General features: G+C 33.1%; 2 protein-coding genes across 4 annotated transcripts in view; one reads left to right on the plus strand and one right to left on the minus strand.

Annotated features, from left to right (window-relative positions):
* Nucleotides 1-4,734, plus strand: part of LOC111030907 (protein IWS1 homolog A) — an 8,876-nt gene extending 4,142 nt beyond the window's left edge. For all 3 annotated transcript variants that reach the window (XM_022310629.1, XM_022310630.1, XM_022310628.1), the window contains exons 4-12: nucleotides 1,236-1,646; nucleotides 1,706-1,818; nucleotides 1,879-2,081; nucleotides 2,175-2,325; nucleotides 2,504-2,716; nucleotides 2,778-2,940; nucleotides 3,019-3,130; nucleotides 4,053-4,170; nucleotides 4,261-4,734. In XM_022310629.1, the coding sequence (XP_022166321.1) occupies nucleotides 1,236-1,646; nucleotides 1,706-1,818; nucleotides 1,879-2,081; nucleotides 2,175-2,325; nucleotides 2,504-2,716; nucleotides 2,778-2,940; nucleotides 3,019-3,130; nucleotides 4,053-4,170; nucleotides 4,261-4,383 (1,607 nt within the window). In that variant the 3' untranslated portion in view covers nucleotides 4,384-4,734. The remainder of the gene's footprint in view (nucleotides 1-1,235; nucleotides 1,647-1,705; nucleotides 1,819-1,878; nucleotides 2,082-2,174; nucleotides 2,326-2,503; nucleotides 2,717-2,777; nucleotides 2,941-3,018; nucleotides 3,131-4,052; nucleotides 4,171-4,260) is intronic.
* Nucleotides 4,735-14,497: 9,763 nt separating this feature from the next.
* On the minus strand, nucleotides 14,498-15,305 carry LOC111030923. Its single transcript, XM_022310657.1, has 2 exons — nucleotides 15,208-15,305; nucleotides 14,498-15,125 (listed from the first exon to the last, which is right to left on the minus strand). The coding sequence occupies exons 1-2, from the start codon at nucleotides 15,303-15,305 to the stop codon at nucleotides 14,498-14,500; spliced, it is 726 nt and encodes a 241-aa protein (XP_022166349.1).
* Between the last annotated feature and the right edge of the window lie 2,862 nt (nucleotides 15,306-18,167).

Below are 18,167 nucleotides of genomic sequence, written 5' to 3' on the forward strand. Positions count from 1 at the left end.
GGGGGGGGGGGGGGGGAAGTCTCTGTATTATAAATGTAAGACATAGCAAAAATTGTTTTTAGTGTTGAAGAATCATTTAGTTTGTAATCCAAAACAACCAAACTTTCACACTATAAAGAAGAAAACGTTTACTCTGCAACATTGTTTTTATTTTTTTGATATCAGAACTAAAAAAAAAAGGAATCGTTTCAATTAGTATCATTCATATTATGAATAGTGATATTGAAATGTAATTTATAAAATGTGTTTGTTAAGAGGTTAATATACTTTTTATGTGGTCTTTCTACGATCAGGGTAATTCCGTTCATTTTAGGTCTATTTTGTTCTTGTCCTCTGTGAGTTTCATGTAAGAGAAATACTTTGAAATCAGCAACTATATCAGGGATGAGGTTCTTTTTGAGATTTAAGTCACTCGATGTTGACTTAAATCAATGCTGGCCCTGATAAGAGCTGTTTTGCCTGACTGTGGTCAGTAAGATTGGCTAGTGAGGAGTGCATATTTAGAATCCTTTGGGAATTGAGTTTGTTTATTTATGCTACTGAGTCCGCTATTACCAGGATCACCAGGGATACTTTGCCTCCAGAGCTGGCTGTATAACCTATATGTGTTAGTACTAGGAAGTCTAGTCCACAATGCTGTTGAGCTTCCCCATACCAAGATGTTTATAAGCTATTACTAATAAAATTGTTTATATTATTATATTATAATTAAATGTTGTATAAATGATAAAATGCATTTTTTAAACTAAAATAATTTTTTTATCACTTAAATTTAACCAACCTCAACCAACATATTGCTGCATAAAATCTTATAAGATGTAAAAACAATTTTAAATGTCAACAAAGGGGCTTAAATTTGTTAAGCCTTGCTAACAAGAAAATGTTTCAAATTTATGATCAGGCCATGAATCCAGTATTATACTTTCATTATAAAATTGTTTTAATTATAATAAGACCAAAGACAAATATACTAATTAATTTTGTATACAACTTTTGTTGTTGATTGGTACTCTGTTATTACTACATCAAAACTCAATAGTACCTATAAGGCTCATGTGATTATGTAACACTGGACATGTATGTCTATAGTTTAGTCTTTAAATTGTAAATATTATATTTACAGTAGAAAAAAAACTTTTTAATAATAAATCAAATGTGGTATTAAAATCTTTCATTTAATTATCATACAATATACAATATACATATTTTATTCTGATTTACTTATTTATTTTTAGATGCTTTAAATTCTTCCGAAATATCTATTTCGTCTACTGACGATGGCAGTGTTAATATATCAAATGATACGAAGACAGTTGAGCGTAAATCCAGATCCAGATCTCGTTCTTCTGACTCATCAAATGGCTCGTCACGTTCTCAGTCAGTTTCTTCTTTACATTCAGCTTCTGGTTCTGGTACTAGAAATAAATCTAAATCAAAGTCGACATCTCGATCAAGAGATATGTTGCAAACTCAATCAAGGTCAAAGTCAAAGTCTCGTTCAAGATCTAAATCTAGATCATCTTCAGTATCATCAATGGGTTCTCATTCTTCTTTTAAAAAAAGTAAAATAAAACGTAAAATTGTATCTGATTCTGAAGATGACGATCTGCCAATTAAAAATGAGGATGATTCTGATGATGGCCAAGGTAATAATTATATATACATATATTATAGACATTTATTTTATGAGCCAATGTTTTTTTAGAACCAGAAGAAAAAATAATTAAGAAAAAAATATTTAAAAAGGTTAAAATTATGTCAGATTCAGAATCTGAAGATGATGATGATGCCAAAAATATACCCGTAATGAGTCCGATTGTGAGTATTAGAATTTAAATTATATATATATATATATTATTTGATATTTTAATTATTTAGGTTCGTAAGGAGCACGCTATATCTGATGATGAAAACACGGAGAAGGCATTGGATGTAGCTGAAGTGTTGCCAGAATTATCGGATGATTCCGATAAAGAAGATGATGTAAATGCAGAAACTGGTACAAGTACTAGCAAAAGCACTGCCAATAATGAAAACGTAGATGACCCTGATGATCCTGACGAACGTGATGACCATAATAGGTAATAACTTAGTTTGAAGTAATTCATAATAAAAACTTAATGGATTTATTTTTCCAAATATTTTTGTAATATAATGTATACATTTTTATGCAGTGATAATAATCCAGCATCAGATTTTGAGTTAATGATGATGCGAAAAAAAGAAGAACAAACAATGAAACGTCGTAGGAAGGATATAGATATTATTAATGACAATGATGATATTATTGCTGGATTAATTGGCGATATGAAACATGCAGCTGAAGTAATAAAATAAATAATTTAAACATTTAAGTACAATGGTTTAATATTGTACTAATGTACAGTTTTAAACTATTTATTTTACTTAAATATCTATTTGTGTCATGATTGACATATATATAAATATACGTATATACATCTATTAACACATATTTTTTTGTCATTTTTTATGTATTATTTAGTGTGATAGACAATTAAACAAAGAAGGAAAACCTGCAATTAACAAAATAACTATGCTGCCAAAATGTTTATCACAACTAAAGAAACACAATTTGATGTTGGCCTTTATCGAGCACAATGTATTAAATGTTTTCACTGATTGGTTAGCACCTATGCCAGACAGGAGTTTGCCTTCATTGCAAGTCCGCGAGTCATTGATAAAACTTTTAGCTGATGTAGGTCACAAGTACCAAAGTATTTGAGTACATATTATTTATTTATTTATTTTTAACTTAGTATCCTCCAATTGAACAATCTACTCTTAAGTATTCTGGAATTGGTAAAGCTGTCATGTATTTGTATCGACACCCCAAAGAAACTAAAGACAATAGAGAACGGGCTGGTCGTTTAATAAATGAATGGGCTCGTCCAATTTTCAATTTATCAACAGACTTTAAAGGTCAATTGAAAATAAGATATTATTTATTCCTCATTTAAATTGTACTTTTCAAATTAACTTTGATTATTTAATTTAAAGCAATGTCCAAGGAAGAAAGAGAAGAAAGAGATCTGGAACAAATGCCCAGACGGAAACGTTCAAGTGTAGATGATAACAAACATGATGACGATGATGATGACGAAGATGAGGGGTAACTCGATAAATATTGCCAATTTATACTTTTAAATTCATAATTTTTTTTGTTCGCATAGGTATAAAGGTTGCTTTAATTAGTTTATTATACTTGTTTTAAAAAATTATTATCTCAATCTTATAAATGTACAAAATGGGCAATTAGCGTTTAGCAAAACAAAATTTGTATTGTTTGATTTAATATTAAAGTGAATTGACCTATTATCAAACTTAAAGGTACAAACATTGCTTGTGTTTTTACTTTGATTTTGGCATGTAATTTTAATTTTTAAACACGTTATTAGCATTTTTTAACTGTAGAATTATATGTGTGTTTAAAATTTGTACTATGTACTAATTAAAATCAAACAACCTAAATCAACTTAAATGTTATATCATTGATATATTATAACCCAGGTTCTCATTTTTTTTCACTCATCGCCAATTTTGAGAATCAATTATTTTCTAGAGCCCACCAAAATGTTTTATACTGACCATCTGTAGACTCGAGGATGTATTCAAAGGGGATGTGTGGGTCAGATCCCCCATAGGCCTTTTTTAAAATTGTATAGAGTAGTATTCTTATAGTGTTTCTTGGAGTGTTACGAGGAAATATCAAAAAATGGCTAGGATTTTTGTGAATCGTTATTCAGCCACATTCAACAGAAAGCACACTATTATACAAATAATTAATTAAAATTTATTCAGGTCTTAAACTGTCTCCCCGGGTGGGTACCAACGCCTACAGGAGGAGGAGGGGTCCTATCATTACTTTGAGAAAGACTGGTCTAGAATGAATTATATTTTTAGCTTATCATTGGGTTTTAAATAGTGTTTAAAATAATATTTTATTACAGTTGAATTTTGTTAATAAATATTATTAAGCTAGACAACTGTATTTATGTGCACTAATATTTTTGTTATAATTATTTTTAATTTAGTCCAAAAACATTAAAACCAGGAGACAAAGGTTGGATATCCAGAGCCCGTGTACCTACTCCATCTAATAAGGATTATGTGGTTAGACCAAAATCAATGACAGATGCTGATATTTCAAGGGTAATTTAGCTTACACTAATATAAGTTAATATATTTTAATAAATATGAATAATTAACAACTAATGCATTAATAACATTTGAAATATGTAGGCTGTAAAGCGACCAATGAACCGTTTTGAAAAGCACTTAAAAAATTATATGGATAGCAAGAGAAATAATCAATCTAAGCGTGCAGTTCCGATATCAATAGAAGGAAGAAAAATGGGGTTGTAAATATTTTTTTATGATGATTTTTAGATCGTTGTAAAAACATTGTGTTTGATAATTATTAGAATACTTTCATTGATTTAGTACTTAATACAATAAGTTTTATTAACTATAAAACAAATATTACTTTTAAGTACTTAAATTAGTTAACATTTGTATTAGTTTTTTTTAATTATCTCATTAAATCAATTACATTTACAATTTTAATGTATTTAAGTTTCTTAGATAATAACTGTTTGTAATTATGTTTATTGCATTAAGGTAATCATCCATTATGAATACTGTCAAGAAATAAATAAGGTTTATTTGTAGTTGAACAAAATAAAATATTAAGCACAAAAGTATCTTTAAATTAAATCTGTGTTATTCATTCTTGTTCATTGGTCAATACTAATGTTTAATTGTACAAGTCAAAATATGTAAATTTATTATAATTAAAATTAGTACCAAATTGTTTTTAAGTTATAAAATATCAATTTTTAAATAATCCTATTTGGTTGTTAGTAATCATACCTTATACCACTAAATAAGGATTGAGTGTATGGAAAGCCTAAAAACATAGAGGGCTCTTTTGTTTACTCAATATGTATAGTAGTGCAGGGTAGTTAATAAGGTGAGATGAGTAGATTACTGTATTTTCTCCTCAAAATAGGCTACATCACTGTATTTTTTTATCAACACAGTTTATAACTGTTTGAGATTTTATGACATGTCTCTTAATACTGTAGTTAAACACAGATCTTGTTTAGTAGTATAAGGTCTATGATAGTAATCATTTGAATAGTTAAGGCCTCTGCAAACTCTATTCATTTTTCATCAAATCGACCTTAGCGACTGACAAAAATTTAGGTACTTCTAGTTTTTTGATTTAAAAAATGTAAAGATGTTTTAATTGGTCAACAAGTCTACTTTGCATCGGTCGGACCATATTTTTTATATTTTTGATATTTTTGAAGATATTCAATACTAAAAATTTAAAAATTTATAAAATGTAAAATATTTATTCTCGTCAAGAATTTTTCTAAAATTGAAAAAGTGCTCCTCCGACCGATGCAAAGTAAACTTGTTAACCAACACAAACATCTTTACATTTGTTAAATCGAACCACTAAAAGTACCTTAATTTTTGTCAGTGCGACGGCTATTTCACGTCCATAAATTGGTTTTGAATATTTTGATCTAGACATTGTATGACTTGTGCGTGTGCGTGCGTAATAACAATGTATTGTAAATTGATGCAGTTCGCGGGTGATGGTAGGGAAGTATACACACACAAAGACGATCAGTAATCGCAGGAACGAAATAATTGCCTAAACACAACTCCTTAAAAATGACACATTTGCAGGGGCCTTAAGGGGACTGCAGCAATCGTATTTTTTATACGTTTTAGACCAATAAGCGGTAGTAAATTACACAACTTCGGAATGTCCGATTTAAATTATTAATACATGTATGAACTCTTTGACAAAATATCTAGGCTTTTTAGGAAGTCGATTTTTGATTTTCAATTTTAAAAGCCCTTAAAATTAAGATATTTTTTTCAAAAATCTCATGAAATATTTGCATTATATTTGTATTTATTTTGAGCATATCTGATTTTAAACCAAAAAAGTGATTCCTAAAGAGCATAGTCTAGAAGATTATAAATTCAACCGTTTTTTTTAAATTTCAATCAAACTTCAGGAAGTATGTTTAATTTACTACCGCTTTTAGCAGTTTTTATAGTTATGCATACAAGAATATATTTCGTTTTTCGCTATGCATTGACATGTGCGTGCGCGTGTGAGAGTTGCTTCCGGCGGCTCGGCGCGCAGCGGCTGTTGCTCGGTGCGGGAGATATCGATTCTTGGAAACAATTAGTGGATAAGGATTACTGGATAGGTATAGCAAAATCACTAATGGATATTAATAATAATCAAATATTTCTATAATAATACAACACATATTATATTAGGAAATATAAAGTTATACCGCCTATATGGCTATATGAATCATTTGATTTCAACACTACACTCCGATCAGTAAAGTTGTCTGTAAAGTGTTCAGTGTTTCGTGTTTTTTTTTTTCATTATTTTAAAAAATGGGTAAGGACTGGCGTTTTGGCCGAAAAACTAGGCGTAAGTTAAGTGCACCTAAATTAAAAAAACACAGATTGAACAATTTACAATCGATAAAAAAAAAAAGTGACAAAGATCATAGCTGCGATGTTCAGGTAATTATATAAACACATATAGAATTTAGAATAATATTACTATTTTAAATATTGAAGAATATTCAGTATTATTTTATTTTAATTGTGACAGGGAAATGCTTTGTTTATTTTAAATTGTATCTATCGTAATTCATACTATAGGCTGTCTACAGCATTTTTATTAATTTTATTGTATTTTTTAAAATTTAACTAGGTAATAGCTATTATGATAATATCATAAAAACAGATGCCTGTATGAATGTGTAACATAAATATATAAACACATTATAACAATAATAATCGTTTCTTTTAATTATTATCATAGTTCCAGAAATTCGTATTTTGGATAATGGGCGGGTGGCAGTATGATAAAAACGATAACGGATTACACACACTAATGTTAATTTACTACTCACACATAGACAAAGCCAAAATGTTCATGTCATACAAATTGCCTAAATATTACTCCTTAAAACATGATACGCTGGAGCCCCCTTAAGAAATTCAAACATAAGGATAAAGATTACAGAGTATGTATTGGTTTCTCAATTTTCTAGGTGTCTGTCTTAAGACAGATTTCCATGACTGGTGTACTTGCCAAATATTCGTTACTTGTGCATATTTGCCATGTAGTGGGAATGGTATACTTGTACAATTATTTGTCACTCGTGCATTTCTCGAGGATTGTCGGTAAATGTATCACAAGTCAAAGGAACCCCATTATACTTGACAAGCTCATCAGCCATGGGAACAATCATGTTTCCACCATTCGTTGGCATAGACCGGGCATACAGTAGCACCTATGGCATATGCGAATGTGACATATATCAATAGTGAAAACCTCCCAATAGCGGACCTTTTCTTGTGACCAATTACAAACTTTACCGTAACTTTATTTAACTTTATCCTTAAGATTTGCCATTAAATGTGTGCAAACGCATCATCGGCAAGGAACACATAAGGTACATTAAACTCTCTTAACGGCAATGGAAGTGTAGGTGGTAGTATTAATTGATCTTCTTTGATACTCACTCTCTCTTGTACAAAGATGTATTTTTAAATACACCCCCATCGCTAATTCTTCCTTGGCATCCGATATTTGCTTAAGAAATGTTATAATTTGCGTCCACCAAAGCAATATTCAACTTTTCACTTTTTAATTTGGCAATTTTTTTGTATTGGTCACCACTTAACAGTTTTCTATTCGTACTCATATTCACAAAGTAAATAAGATATTAACAAAAAAACCAACAACGACAAAATAAGTAGAAAAATCAAAGCGACACAGCTACAGCGGTAAGAACTCTACACTACGCAATACAGCCAGTACGCACAGACTGAATTATTATTAATTATTATCACTTCTCCAGAAATAAAATTAAAAATCGTCAACAAAATATTCGTATAGAACCGGCGTGCCGTCTTGATATTATTAGATTATACCACGATTAAAGATAGTATAGATTACTATCTTTAATCTTGGATTATACTATTATTGTCAATTGTTATAAAAATGTACTATAGACGCTCACTGGCCGCGCCGCCGCCGCGTGAATATTCAAAATAGACGGCACGCGGCTGTAAGAAACTATAAAAATAATAAAATATTCGAATTCTATTTTAAACCAATTCCATTGTTTTCAATAATTTAAAATAATCTTGTAGGCTGTTGTAGTTATTAGAGTATTTTACAATAACAGAAAACGATTTAATAAGTCTCACCAAGTCAATATACAATGCCATCATTATCGAAAAAAAAATCCCTTGAAAAATATGCCGCCCCTCAAAATTTGTCGCTGTAGGCACGTGCCTATAGTGCCGTCATATAAATACGCCACTGCATCCATACAAGTATACAACGACGTCGCATGGGAAACAATACAAATTCGTATTATAGAGAAATTCGTTAAATAGAACTTAAGTATGATTAATAATGAAGGTCATGATTCTCAAACATCATTCGTTACACTGCAAATTTTTGTCAACCAGTAAGAGAATTTGTTTCAAAAATAACTGTTTCAGGTTTAAAATTATATCCTATGATATGTTTGTTTATTATGTTACAAAATAAAAAATTTGCTTGTCTTAAACTAAAAATGTAAATTATCTATGTATTTATGAAAAGGTGCTTTTTTGCATGTATAGCTTTTATTAATTCAATTAGATTGTTTTATTGTGTGTAACTACTAACTTTAATAGGAACTTATAATAAACTAGTTACTATAAATGTATTCATCAGACATTAATGTATTAACAACAGAAAGCTTTTGTATTCTTCATTTATACTACTGTAAGGTAAATGTTTTGTCCTCTTAATTATCAATGTCGGGAAAGTTCTTTTTTAAAAGGATCTCCTCCAGTTCCTTTTTCATTTCTTAACATATGAACTCGTTACAGATTCTTGGTCTTTATTTAAAGAAAGAACAAGCTCCAAATTCAGTACCTCCCAAAAAGAACTAGTTCCAATTATCGTTCCTTTTTTAATTAAGTTATTAAAAAATTGCTAATTTGGAATAATACTTTTTTTTATTTATAATATTAAGCAAGAACAACGATCAATGAATAAAACATAAATCAATTAAAAATACCATCGTATGTATTCACTCTTAGACACAAAGGAAACTATACAGTATACTACAATTTAAAATGTGTTTTTAAAATTTAAAGGCACTTTGATTTTTGTTCAGCTTTTATGAACCTAAGTACTTATACTACTGAAATAAGTTAAGTTTAAGTTAACTTTCATGTTAAGTACAGGTTTTTAGCAATCCAATATTTTATATTAAATTTTACAGAGAAAACCAAAATATTGAATTCTTTAAATACAGTGACGAAACAGAAGTTTTCCATCACTATTAAATGATTTGTATTTGATGCTCTTAATTAAATTTGACACATCCATGATCCATACTACAGTAACCTACTGTAACCAACATTTAATCATGTCCATGAAATTCCCTAGCGAAGGAATACGAATGTTGACAAGATCAAAATATATCTTCTGTACACCACCAAAACTATATCATTTCATGGTGAGCTAGTCAAATTGTTGCTGTAACTTAATATATCAGTATAAAAATTGAGCATAATTTTGAAGTTCTCCAAAGTTTCTTTAGATATTTGTTTACTGGTCTTAGGAAATAAGCAGTTGAAACTTTTGAGTTTGGCCCTATGTTCAAGAAATCGTCCATGGAGGTGTTCAATAAAATTATCAAGAAATGAGATGAATGTTGAGACTCTATAATATTCTGTTGGATTATTATTCATAACATTACTCCAATTTTTTTGTCGACTAATTGTTCTTAAAAAACTAACAGTTATGAAAAAACTAGAACAGACATCTTTAATTTGTTTAAATATATTAGCAGTAGCATTATCGTTGATTTTTTTTACAGTTGATTGAGTCATATCAGCAAATTCTAGAGCAGATTCAAATCTAGGTTTTCAGTTTGAAGAAATTTGATCAAAGGAGCAGTTATTGAAAATTTTTTTACTAATTTAAAGAAGGCTATTTGAAACCTTAATTGATAGATGGAGGAACTAAGTTGGTTAGCTAAAGCAGAAGTCTCAGTATTTTTCAAAGTAGATATTTCATTAAGTGCATCCACAACTTCAGGTTAAAATTCATGAAACACAAGTACAGCGTCATGGCTCTCGACCCACCTTGTTGGGCAAAATTTTTTTAGTTTTTTCAATTTCGATTCATGTAATTCATTTTGAGTTGATATTTTATCTTTTATGATAGCCAAAAAAGTTACATATAGCTTGCATTGTGCCCATACAGTTTCGAATATCAGTTACATTACAACTAAATGCAATAGCTAAGTTTAAGCTATGTGCTCCACAGTGGATATATAAAGCCATAAGATATTGCCATGATTTCAAGATTTTGAAGTATAGTCTGTGCTAATACTTTGTTGCCACTTAAGTCAGTAACTTCTACAAATTGTAAAAAATCTTCTCTAATTTGTTTTTGTTCTAAATGAACATAACGGACATAGTTGGTATTATTTATTGGAGATGTCACTGGTCTCTTCAGCCAATACGGAAAACACTTTAGTCTTGTTCACAGCTCATAAAATTTTTTTTTTAATATAAGGTCACTACAAGCAGAAAGTGTCTCATTTTGAATTTTCCAGCTCAGATATGTTGCATTTTTTGAGCAAGAAGATAAATGACTCTTTAAATATTCATCACCAACATCCATTCAAAACCTTAGTAACTATCTAAAATTTCCGTCGTTACATTCAGGCTCATTAATATTCTCAATAGCATTTAATAATATGTCACTGTCTCTAAGGCCTTTTACGGCTGCACCTTGCCTTCCACAAATATTTTGTTATTAACTGTTTTAACTATTGGCATAATCCTTAATCGGTTTGCTTCAATTCCTTTTTTAAGCTTAGTGTTAATTTGAATATTTATTGAATCAACACTTTTCGATTTGACAGCCAAAAAACAGTCATGACGATATTAAAATGAGATATGATAATCACTATCTGAAAAAAGTTTGAAGTATCCTTTATCACCTATGCATTCTTCCAGTTGTCAAATTTTTCTAGTACTAATTTTCCAGGATTCTGATGTCTTACTTTACCTACATCATCATTTGGACTGAAAAATACGCAAGTTATACACACTGTATTGCTCGAATGAAAAATGAAGCCATTTTAATTGAAAAAACCAATGCAATTTGATATTTCAGATTTCTTTTTTCAGTTTTATGAAAAATATAGTCTGGAGAGGGGTGTTTAAGCTTTGCCAATACTGTAACTTTTTCATCTTCCGACAACTAAAATAAAAATCACCAAAAGATTATTAACAGACAATAAAAAAACTCATTATTAGTATACACCCTTTCTTACCAACAAAAAATGATATGTCATTTTCCATATTTTTTTTCAACTGCATTAACAATATCACAAGTACTTGGCTAGTTTGAAGCAAATAAATAAATAATAATTAGCAAACATTAGATACTTTAAAAATTTTGTGAATCATAAATAAAAAACACAACCTTAGTACAACCCCTACCTCCCCTCTAGTTATGCCACTGGCTTATCGGATTATTTTCTAAACATTATTATTAGAAAATACACTTACTTTAATAATCACTTCAGACATCAGTATTATCACGAATATAATAATACATTTTTTACCTACTTTTAATAATTACTGTTATAAAAATAGTTTCATCTGAGATATTTTGACCTGGAACCATTGATCCGGCGGCGGCTGCTCGGTAACGAAAAATTGGGGAATTCTCCGTACTTGAATGGTATTACTGAAAATAAGTAAATTAACCAAAATGAATAAATATCCATCTATATTAGTATATTCGATAATTTTCATACCACATTAATCTAATAATATTGTGATAGTCAGCTTAGTATTTTATTTTTATTAATTTCCTAGCTGAACCGGGGAAATTCATACCACCTAACAGTCAATAAAATGTACTGATACAGTTTAGCTAATTTTAATCTGGATTTTAATCCATTTCAGACCACAAAAACTCAAGGATTGTGATTTGTTAATCATCATGGTGAACGCAAGACGAATCGGAAATTGAACTCGTCTATCCCGACGATCTATCCCACTCTATTCCTGAGACCGAATACAGTGGATGAAGAGTCGTTGGATAATTATATCTACGATTCAGCCCGGAGTCTTCAGTGATTTGTACGGAGTGTCAGGTTTGGGTGTCAGCTGAAAGCTGAAAGATCCAGCTGAAGAAGGACGATGGAAATGTCACATTGTAAGATGTCCGAGAGTGGCAGCAGAACGACCCAAACATACAGGAGATCTCTTGCTAAACTCTGAGGAGATGGTTCGGTCGTCTTCAGAAGTTGTATGTGATCCGGGACAAGGACTTGCACAACTACCCTAGATTCATCGAGTGTAGAGAAGAGGGTTTGGTCGTCCCACCTGACAAGGTCCAGATTCTGCTACAAAGGTTTCACGAACAAGAAGTACTGAATCTCCTATTGTAGAAAGAAATGTACCGAAGCATAAAGAGCAGTTTTTTGGGTCAGTATGCGAGAAGGAGTACTTAATTACGTGCTACTGTGTCACGTCTGTGGGCGTGTTAAGCCACTGAATCGCAAACCAGGAGATCGGATGTGCACCCGAGTCACACGTCAACCTTGGAGGTGCTTTCAATTGATCTTATGGTTTTGTATACCCTTGGATGCAGTGGGGTAAGACAATGATTTTGGTAGTAACTGCAGATTATTGATATCGCAGGGTAGAGGCTTATCCCATAGTAACGGTGACGATTAAATCGATTTTGGAAACAATCGAAAGGAAATTATTCCCACGGCTCGGATACCCGAGGATATTATTGTCAGATAATGGCCCACAGTTCGTGTCCAAGGCAATGGGAGAGGCCTCAGGAGGCGGGGAGTGGAAGGATGGACGACTCCAATATACCACCCAGGTAAAAATGCGAAATCTTAAGTTGAAGAAATGGTTGTGAACCTTACTTATTGATAATCCTCATCGTCTGTAGGATGTCTACCGTCCACACGTGTTCTTCTCTGTAAGAAACAAAGAAAACGTAAACACCCGATAGTCTCCAGAAAAAATGATGTTTGGCTGAGATATCGAGGACTCCGGGAGAATAGTAGCTCGAGGTGGCCGTAGAATCTCTGGATGCAGGTTAAACTGGTCCGGAGTTTTCCGGAGCAGATCAGGATCTTTCGGTAGAAATCGAAGAGTCTTCGGTGGAACCGGATGGTGCTCTGGTAGTAGGGGGGGAGGTACACGTTGGCGTCCAGCCGTGAAGCCTCCAGAACAGATGTACGTTCAGAATCCCCGGGAAGAACTATTCTGTCAGTGAGGGATTGGGTATATTATAAAGCGCATTCGGTGTCAATTGTGGAGAAGCAGCAAGTGGGGCTCGTCCCGAAATGTTTAAGTACGGTCAAGTTGGGTAAACAACTAGTAACCGCAGTATTCTCTACGGAGGTTAAATACCTAACTAAATTACATGTCTCAGCGATGAAACGATCTGTAGGATCATAGAAGGACACTTTCTGATCATGCTTGTTTTAGACAGCAGAACAAGCAAACGATTAGACACTAACCCGGAACAACCGGCCATCTTGTTGCATGTTCTCAAATCATGCGGAGAAGCTTCGGCAGTGGCCTCGCAGTTGTTGCGGGAAGCCTGGAGGCTGTCAAGTGAAGGTTCAAAGGAAATTATGAGCGGTTAGACCACCGAACGAGCGGGAGTTCACGGGGAGACGTTGGTCTACACGGGTGAATACCTCAACACGAGGTCGCAAGGCCTAGGATTTGACCACCGGTATGAGCACCACCCCGTCGGGCAGCTCCGGAATACCAGTTCCATGAAGTCCATGATGGGTTTGGTCGCCTTTGAGCCTAACGATCAGGGGTATAACCTCCGGCCCACCAGCCACCTTCACAGCAGAATGTTGAGCAATCGGTTCACTAGCCTAGAAGCCACCAACGTAGTAACCGGTCCCTTCGCGAGCCGGCTCCCAGGAGCAGCAGTTAGAAGTAGTTTAGTGGTGGATCCAGGCCATGCGGGTGACTCCTGAGGATCATAGACTTCATGCGTTTCATGGACTCGAGGGGGGAGGGGGACTCGACTTTGTCAGTGGCGTCTCTAGCGACGTCTCAAGCGACTAGGACTATAAACAACTTTTGTCAGACCGTCGTTGCCATAACGTTTATTGTAAAACACACCTATATATTATTTATTTATTTATTAATTAATTTACGGAATAAAAATTCCTTATTTAGTACAGCACACAACAATAATTCAGTAATATAAGATAATTAACATATACTAGGGGCGATGGCCTAAAAATACAGCAGAATTACAGGTACAATAAATATAAATTAAAATAATTAGGACACAAGTAAAATTACATACAAGAAATGTCAAAATAATAACACAATATTAAGGTAAACTGAGAAAGTTGGGGTCCTCGTTAGCCAACCGCATCATGCGGTCAATTGGTTTGGTTTTACCGTAATTGGTGCAGTGGAGAGGTACAGTAAAAGGAACTCGAGACCTTGTGGCCCGATGTGGAACTTTAAAGTTTACTTGGTCGAGCAGCGAAGGGGCATTTCTGGAACCATCGATTAACTTTTGCAAAATGCCCAGGTAAGCTTTAACGCGTCTATCTGCTAAAGAAGTAAGGTTAAGTGCTTGCAATACTGGAGTATAGTCATGAGGAGGATGGAAAATTTTTAGCATGTAAGCTGCAGACGACAGAAAGCGTCTTTGAACTCGCTCTAAGTGGTAAGAATCAATTACCACAGATGGGTCCCAGAGCACAGAATCATACTCTAGCAAGCTTCGGACTAAAGAGCAGTAGACAGTCTTGAGAGATCCAGACAGTTTGAACTCATTCATGGTGCGCATTATGAAGCCAAGCGATTTGAGGGCTCGGCAGCAGATGGAGTCAATGTGAGGGCGGAAGTTAAGACAGGCAGTGAAAAGAACGCCCAAGTTGCTATTGCTTGTAACTCTATCAATCACTGAACCATTGATAGTGTAAGAAAAATCGATTGGCAACCGGCGCCTGGTGAAGGATATTAGCTTTGCATTTATTAGTATTAAATTGGAGGCCAAGAGTGCTTAACCATAGGCTAATGGAATCTAACTCATGCTGAGGGGCGAGACAGTCAGCTTCAGATTCGACTTTTCGGAAAAGTTTCAGGTCGTCAGCGAACATAAGGAATTTACATTTAGGAACAGCCATCGTAATTCCATTTATAAATAACGAAAAAAGCAGGGGAGACAAGTGACCACCTTGGGGAACACCAGATGGAACAGGGACGACAGCAGATTATGATCCAAGCACTTTAACCCACTGCACACGATCGGACAGGTATGATTTAAACCAGGACAAAATAGGTTCGGCAAACCCGGACTTATAGAGGATGTCAATTAGGATAGTGTGGTCGACACGGTCAAATGATTTCACAAAATCAGTGAAAACCACGTCTACCTGGGAGCGATTTTCAAATGCCTCGAGGACAAAATTATTAAACACAACTAGGTTCGAAACGGAAGAACGTCCAGGTCGGAAACCATATTGTTCGTTGACCAGTACAGAGTCAACCGAGGGCTGAATGGATTGTAGTACTAAGTGTTCGAAAAGCTTGGCAATATGACTTAGAATCGAGATGGGTCGATAATTCGTGACGTTAGATTTGTCACCAGATTTGAACACAGGGATGACTGAACTGATTTTAAGCATTGATCGAAAAATTCAATCATCCATTGAGCGCCTGAAGAGCAACCATAGAGGAAAACAGAGGATAGATCTGATGTTATACAAAAAGGTCCCAGATAGGCCATCGATACTAAAGATGCAGTCAGAAGGTAAAGTATGCTGCGCAAATGGAATAACAGGTAGGATACTTGCTGAGGAAGGCACATAGACTGAGTTAATGTAAGATGAGAAAAAAATGGGGATGGATTCAGGATCAGTGGCACTTTGATCATTGAGGTGGACAGAGTTGGGAATACCATTGTTAGACCTCTGTTTACGTACAAAGTGTCAGAATAAACGAGGATTAATTTTAAGCATGTTTTCAGTGTTATTCAGAAATGTTTATAGTGTAGTAAGAAAGTTGTGGCATAAACCAAGACATGTCGTTTCATTTATACAAACCCGTACCAAACCTACTCGGTTCCATTATTGGCTGGCTAGCAGAGAATCGACCAACTGTGAGTTATTATTTATTATTATTTTTATTATTGTTAAATCGGTTGGCTGATCTAGCTTATACCTGTACTTATTCTTTTTATAATATTTGCTGAGCCAAATAACCATTTTGTATTTGATTTGTTTCCGATGGTGCAGTACAACATATTACTACTTAATATACATTGTAGACAACTTTAAATACATAATATGTAGTAAACAATATTATCTGAGTCAACATTTCTGCCAGTTAGGTTAGGTTATAAGTACACACAACCTCATTTATACACCTATATATTCACCAGACAATTTTTTAGTTTTGCTCTGCGATCCCGTCCACCTCTCTTGAGTCGCTAACATGCATGCACCCTTACCTACACATTCGTTACACTGGTCAGTCGGTGTGTGAATGTAGACACTAAGTAAATCTTACTATCTATCTAATCTAATTTTTAATATTAAGATCCTCGAAAAATAACGGCAATGGTGATTTGTTCTTTTTGATATTTTCAGCATGTCTAACCGAGTGGCTAAGCTCGATGATATCGGAACTTGGTGTAGAGTGATGTAAGTTTCTGATTACAATCCTGAAAGGGCGAGAATTGCGTGGGCAGAATGTATGGAAATCAGTAAACTGAACTCAACAAGTGATCAAGTATTATTTTAGCGTTTTCGGCCCGTTAGGTCGAACGATTATGTATGATGACGTGGCCATGCAAGTGAAACCATTATAACTCGTAAGTTGATATGAATTGTTTATAATGTTCTCGTCGACATACCCTGAAATAGGAAGAAAGAACGACCAGATGAAAAGAAACCAGATAAATAGTTTCTCTGGGTGGGTTCCAAACCAGTCACTTCTACTTGGTCAAAATAACGGATGGCTGGTTTGGCGCACATTAGACAGACTCAGGACAGGAATAGAACGAACAAAAGATAATCTAATAAACCGGGAGCTACTAGATAGCACAGACACTTTTTGTTCCTGCGGGGAAGTACAGACAACACATCATCTCATACACAGCTTGTTCCAATACCTGCACTCCAAAATATATCCAAGAAGGCACAAGCCGCTTTTGGGCCGAAACAATTTAAATCCATAAATAACGTTGTGAAAACATCTATCCATATTACCAAATATTACACTTACTATATTTTATTTTATATTTTTTTTATAATTTATATTACATGTCACCTAGTGTATTGACATTTTACTTTATTTATCTTATTACTTATTGTGTATTGTTGTATCACGCCTGACACGAACGAGAAAAAATTAGTTTTACGATATCATAGATAATATTTACACAAAATACACTGTGTAAAATTGTTTAATTTTTTTTAATCAACAATTAATAACTGTACTTTTAAGAGATTTTAAATTAATAGTTTTGTACATAAAATATTCAGATATTGTACACATACAATTATGAATTTCAAAAGTAATCAAAACAAAGTCATACATAAAATGTAATCAAAGTTTTAAATAGGCCATGAAAATTTGATTTTTATTACACTGTTCTAAATATAGGTATCAATGACAGGATTGATTAAGTGAATATAATTTTACATCAATATTGTTGTGAATTAATGACTTGATTAACTGAATTACAACACAGTTAAAGTATCCAAGAAGTTAATATCATGGTTGCTGTAGAATGTTTATGGTTTATCTTTACAAAATCATCCAAGTTTCAATATATTTTGTATGTGTATTTATAATACATTAAAAGAATTAGTACTGGAACTTTCATATTAATAATATGAAAAAACAAAGAGTATTGTCATGTTATTGTGTTTCGTCCGGTTTTATTAATAGTCTTAATTTCCGAACAAATGTTGTAGCTGATTTAGAACCTTTGGTAATCAACAGTTTGTGGTTTATGAGTTTTAAACAATGTTCTAGCTTAT

The sequence above is a fragment of the Myzus persicae genome, unplaced genomic scaffold (genome assembly GCF_001856785.1).
Source record: "Myzus persicae strain clone G006 unplaced genomic scaffold, MPER_G0061.0, whole genome shotgun sequence".
Lineage (NCBI taxonomy): Eukaryota > Metazoa > Arthropoda > Insecta > Hemiptera > Aphididae > Myzus > Myzus persicae.